The 6185-nt window shown below is 46.5% G+C and overlaps 1 protein-coding gene across 2 annotated transcripts in view; it reads right to left on the bottom strand.

Annotated features, from left to right (window-relative positions):
* Positions 1-6185, bottom strand: part of lyst (lysosomal trafficking regulator) — a 67942-nt gene that overhangs the window by 2179 nt on the left and 59578 nt on the right. For both annotated transcript variants that reach the window (XM_032542112.1, XM_032542111.1), the window contains exons 42-52: positions 5722-5788; positions 5456-5612; positions 2534-2674; positions 2198-2415; positions 1885-2115; positions 1573-1762; positions 1336-1472; positions 1069-1167; positions 509-648; positions 338-435; positions 84-240 (exon numbers count right to left, since the gene is read on the bottom strand). In XM_032542112.1, coding sequence (XP_032398003.1) covers positions 84-240; positions 338-435; positions 509-648; positions 1069-1167; positions 1336-1472; positions 1573-1762; positions 1885-2115; positions 2198-2415; positions 2534-2674; positions 5456-5612; positions 5722-5788 — 1635 coding nt within the window. The remainder of the gene's footprint in view (positions 1-83; positions 241-337; positions 436-508; positions 649-1068; positions 1168-1335; positions 1473-1572; positions 1763-1884; positions 2116-2197; positions 2416-2533; positions 2675-5455; positions 5613-5721; positions 5789-6185) is intronic.

A 6185-nucleotide genomic window follows, 5' to 3' on the forward strand; every position in this document is an offset into this window, starting at 1 on the left:
TAAAAAATAAAACATCAGTGTGAATAATCCAGTGTCCTGAGAGGAAAAGAACGCCCATAAAACATGAAAGAGTTCCTGCTCACCTAACGACGCCGTTCTCCAGCCCGCCGGCGATGACGTTGACAGACACGCCCTCTGGCTGGTTGGAGAACGCCACGGAGCAGATGATCTCTCTGCAGTGGACGTGACCGATTAGGTCCCCGTTCACCGTCCACAGACGCAGGTCGCTGCCTCCGCCCACTGGATACACAGAATCACAGAAAGTGTCATTCAGTACATCGCATCAACATTGTGTCAGTCTGGGAAAGCGGTATGATGAAGTGTGAGCGGTCGTCACCTGAGTCACAAACTGTTGCGATGTCCCCCGTGGTCTCGCTGGCAGACACTGCAGTCACTGGGCTTTTGTGGCCAGCAAGGCTTTGAACATAACAGAGCCTAAAGAAACACAGAGTTAGACTACTCACACAGACACATAGACACACAGACACACACACACACACACACAGACCTATTGAGGTCCCAGAGGATACAGGTGCCATCTCTGCTGACGCTGATCAGGATGCTGTAGGGTTTGCAGACAAACAGGCTGGTGACCTCCCCCGTGTGTCCGTACAGGTGAGTCTGAGATTCCACCTCCATCTCTGACGGCTATACAGAGGGGACATACAGATCGGAATAATTAGCATTCAATGTTACCATGGATGGGATGGCTCCTAAACTGTTTCCTAAAAAATTCCATTAATGAATCTCAAACAGGCTTTTCTGAACAGCACAAATCAATTGCTACTGAAACACCCTTGAGAGACAGAGAAAACCTAGATGCCTATTGGTGGGGACCGATGAAAGTCTGAAAGCCTCTCTGATGACTGAACTCCCAGACCTCTAATCCCACTTGTAGGCTCGGTGGAAATGTGTTTCAAGGGCAACTGTGATGTGACTAATGAAGCTGAGCGTTTGCACACGGTGAGATGGTCTAAAGAGGGGTAGGGGTAATGGGAGGTGGGTGGGCGGATTGGGTGCTGATGTGGAGGCGGAAGGTTAGAGGGGGACGTCGCCATGGAAACCCACCGCGGTGCTGGTGAAGCGGTTGCTGTAGGCGGTGATGACTCCACACTGGCTGCCTGTAAATAGCTGGCAGCCATCGGGCACCCAGGCGCAGCTGGTCACCTGGAGAAGAGAGACACAGACGGTTGGACAGAGGAAACCTGACAGCTTATAGACGATCCTCAGTGTAAAGTTGTGTAACACTGACGGGAGACCAGTAATTCCTTTCACAAACAGGTGCTCTGTTTTTCCTCATTTTGTTGTGTTTTTGCGAGTTTAACTCGTGTTTACCTGGTGAAGTTGTGAACACTGAATGAAGTTGATGGGTGGTTCGCTCTGCTTGCTCTTCAGCCTCAATATGTTGTCTCCGTAGCCCCAGCTCAAGATGGCCGACCACTGGATGTCTGTGCTGTGCATGCTCCGAACACCTACAGGGTAGAGAACATAAAGTAAATGGAGTCAGCAGGACATTGTGCAAACCATTCTGTACATCTAGGCTGACTTGTGAGTGACTGGTGGGGTTCCTACCCTGCTCCTTGCTGTAAATCATCATGAGGCAGAACTTGCGGGACAGCCCGCAGATGGCTCGCGTTGGCAGAGCCAGCAGGGATCCGAACCTCTCCCCGTGCGGCTGGCTGAAACACACCACTGGGTCTGGAGCAGAGGGTGAGCCCACATACTCGCCCCACTTCAGACCTTTGATCCATGGCAGTGGGCTCTGTGGGGGGAGGAAAAGGAAATTGCCAGGTGAGCAGCAGATCATTTCATGGACGATGAATTAAGTCATTTCTTTAGGGCACAGCGGGCTGTCAGAGTCACTACCACCACAGAGTAGATTACCGGGCAGACTATTTCCTTGGCCTGTTCTCTGGTTTCTCTGAAGGCCAGCTGCACCAGGAGACCCATGGCTGCCGGCAGCTCTCCCTCCATCATGAGTTTGGGGCCGGCCCTGCTGACATGAGAGGCATTGAAGAGCTGCCTGGGTGTCTGTCCGTATGTCTTGATCATTGTCTCCAGGGCCCGTCGCTGCACTGGGTCTTCTACAGCCGAAACGTCCATGCCAAAATAGGTCTGTGAAAAATGATATGAAAACTTATAGAAGAAACAACTTTCCCAAAAATTTCTATCAAACGTGAAATAGGTAGCTACTTACAGCTGGGTGGAAGACGTTGATGGCGTGGACAGCTGCTTTGCCTTTCTGCTTGAGCCCAAACACCAGGTCGATCCACTGGCACAACGTCTGGGAGACTTGGTCCGACTCCAGCGCTTGCCGGTGGATCAGGATGAACAGACGTGGGTCGTTGCGGGCCCAGGGCGGCAAATTCACATGATTCACCCTCTCACCATTTTGACGAACACCAAAATCAAAACCTGTAAAGGCAAGACATTTTTTTTTTTTTAAATATATAAGAGGATATGAAAAATGTATGCCAGAATAAATGATAGCTATACAGATTAAAAGGTATGAAATGCAGTGATAAATAATTACCCTCTCTGTTGACCAAGAATTCTGGGAGGTAGAAAAACTCTGGGATGAGCTCTTTCACATCAGTCATAGACTCGTAGGAGGACAGGCGCCATGTGGTGTTCATGGAGTGAAACGTCCGGTCCGGGATATCAAAGCTCTGGTCTGATTAAGGCCAAAGACAATCTAATTACAGATTCAACTCACTGATTGAAAAGATCCCCTTTCATGACCTTAGACACCACGATTACTGAATACATTTATGATCACACAAAAAGCTCCTCGGAGGATCAGAGGAGAGAGACAGATGAATGAAAAAATCCATTAACAAGAAAAGAATAAATAGAAAAGAGAAGAGGAAGGGCGGGGAGTTGATCAGAGAACTGCATAAAGAACGTGCTGCTCAGTCAGATCTGAGATCAGGACATTTCAACATTTCAGTACTAAAAGCCTTGGCATCCTCCAAGATGGAGCTGTCAATATAATGCAGACAGGCGGCACTCCATGCTGCTAAATGCTTTTTGGGGGTATATGAAAACAATCTGCTGTTAAAGAGCCTTGGCATGTCAGTCACTTAACATTTACAATACTTGTTGAAATTAAAGATCCTGTTATAGACAACGCAGCTGGAGACCGATTTTCTTTGATGTCGCAGGTGGTGTTTCACACCTTCAAAGGTTTCAATTCTTACTTACAACACATTTTTTTAGGGGTTGCATTATCTGTTGCAGACATAATCCACAGGGAAATGTGTGATCTAAATGGGTAATATTAATAAAGGGGCGAGTGCTATTATTGTTAACGACAACATGGTCTTCACAACATTTGAACATATGATGAAATTTGTTGATCTCACACCGTCAGAGGGGAAAAAGCGTTGTTTGGTGAGGTGTTTCCACTTCAAAACAAACTTCTTCAGTGTTAGCATAAGCTCTAATGACAGAAAGCAATCCCAGATGGGGAATATCAAGTCGGTTGTCAAGCGATGACAGCATGTTAAGAACAAAACTACGTACGTGCGAATGAGGGTAAGGACGCACAGTAACCTCCGTGTGAGATCCTTTTTGGCAGACCACCCAGTGTGGGGGTTAGAAGCTTCTAGAGCCTCCTTCCCTCCACGGCTCTGTGTGAGCATGAGATGTTAGAGTAGGGTGTACAACTGTCTTTCTGACATAAGAATCCAGGTTTCTGCTGCCCTGCCCCACCCAGCAGAAGGACCGCTCCACACGCTGCAGCCAGGGGATTTTGTGATCGTAAGAAACTTCAGGAGGAGAAACTGACAATCGAAAACATGGCAAGGTCCCTTCCAGGTTTTCTGGTCACCCACAGCAGTGAAGGTTGCTGAGAGGGCAACGTGGGTCTACGCATCACACTGCAAGAGGGTTTCAAGACCAGAGAACAAGCCAGGCCCGCCAGACGCCCGGAAATCTGACATGAGACGTTCTGTGTCACCAACGTTGCAACACAACACACACCTCAAATGAGGCAGTGGTAAAGACTGACTCCGACGGTGTGTGACGTGCTAGTGGACGAACCTCTGACACCAGAAGAAATCCACAACACCAGAGGCAAGACCGCCTGTAACCACAGCCCGGTACTGCATCGCCCAGCCCCACACACGCACACAGCACTTTCCTGCAGGGCACAGCACTCGCTGTGACGATGGAAGAACACAGGAAGGGAAAGACATGGTGTATGAGACAAATGTATTCTTGTTTTCTGTTTTCTGTCTGTGGTTGTGGGGGTGCATTTTTTTAAACAGATATGATAGGCTAGTGCTGGACCAGTTGACGGCGTCACAAGGCGATGTGTGCAGGATTATTGGTACTACGTGTTGCACTTTTATCCCAGATAAGGACAAAGATGCTGGAATCATTCAGCAAGCCATCCTCAATTTGACTGCTCTTAGAGATGCTGCTGAGGCAGATAATGTGGTTAAAGGAGATTTCCTCTCCTGGTTGACTTCAGGACCATGGTATGGATTATTGCTTAAAATTGTTACTCCCCTTGTAACAGTACTGGTAATAATTTTCATAGTGCTAGGATGTGTAATGCCTTGTGTTCATACTCTGATACAACGTACTATGTCTCAAGCATTGACCAACTATGCACATGTTCAATACCAGCAGCTCTCTGCTAAATCTGATCAATATAACAAATGTGTCCCAAGCCCACACGATGATGTATTAAACCACCTGTAAACAATACTTTTGAACTTATCTTGGCCAAAAGGGCGGCCGCTCCTAAGAGAGGGTCGAGAAGGAATTCCCCTTCAACAGAAAGGTTTTCGCCTTCTCCATGATGGGTATACAACCTTCCTGTGAGTACATGTGATGATGTGATTAATGAAAGCCAACTGGAGAGATAATTACTGATGTTTGTTAAATGTACAACAGGAGGGAAATGATAGAGAATTCATTTTTATAAAGTCTTTTATTGCTTATTTCTTTGTAGCTGTTTCTTAATTAGTATAACTTTCCTAATTAGTATAACTTTCATGCTTATTATTATATGCACATTTAACAATACTATGTTTCTTTCAAGCCGTGTCTGTGTTTCTTCAGTCGCTGCTGCCTAAACAAAAGGCAATAAAGTCCACTGTGCATATCACAGAAGATAACAAGAGCCTTAGATCCGAGGTCAGTTAGAGTACATGCCAGCCCAGGGTTTCTGGCGTAGGCATTAGACACTCCTTACATCAACAATGTGAATCTTCTGTGGTGTGTGGTTTGAATAAGGGACAGAGCTGCAGAGAAATTGTTGAAGTTCCCACTAGAGCTGCGCTGCGGAAAGGCTGCTCGTGGTAGCTTCCCTTTTGCAAACTGTCAAATAACTGTCTTTGCCGTCTGAGTCCGTTTTTGCTTGACCGTCATTATTTAGTAAGTTAAAGTGTTATGAACCTGACATTCTTCCTTAACTTTTAGTTCAACTTAATGTGTGACTCACCCTGGTAGGCGAGGAACATCTTGGTGAAAGGAGGCATTCGGACCAAGAAGTGCAGCACGGTGCCGCTGTTGGAGTAGTGTGAGCCGTAGTGATAAGGCTGGACAGGAGGCATGGGGTCATCCTCACGAATGCCCTTCTTGTACTCTTCCTCAAGGTACTGCACAACAAACACACCCACACACACACATACACACACACATCTGTTTTCTTACTGGAACATCCAATAGACTTGACAAATATATGTTAAAATGTACAACAGTCCTTACCTTGTAATTATCCACGTAGCGATCTTCTTTCTCTTTTGACTGGACTGCAATGGGTTTGATTAAATTCCTGCAAGACAACGAAATGTAAGCATAGCAGTAATGAACTCTGACAAATGACAATTGTCCTATAGGGGCTCTACACTTCCGTATGCAAGTACATGGTGTAATTACGCACATGACGGAGAGTGTGACGTAGTTCAGTTTGCTATGTAAAGTTAAATTAAAGATGCTCTAAGTGATGTCACACGTGTTTTTGGCTACAACATTTGTCACATACAGCACACATATCACTATCTGCGAGCTGGCTGTCCCCAGAACACACTGTAAAAAAAAAACACGGTCTCTGTAGCCAGCCCAGGGTCTACAAATGGCAACAAAAACAATCTGTGCCCACCTGCACCATGAAGCATACACAAACAGTGTTCCAGCTTTCCAGCCAATAACTGACAAGAAGGATTTAGGGG

This window comes from Etheostoma spectabile, chromosome 17 (assembly GCF_008692095.1).
Source record: "Etheostoma spectabile isolate EspeVRDwgs_2016 chromosome 17, UIUC_Espe_1.0, whole genome shotgun sequence".
Taxonomy (NCBI): domain Eukaryota; kingdom Metazoa; phylum Chordata; class Actinopteri; order Perciformes; family Percidae; genus Etheostoma; species Etheostoma spectabile.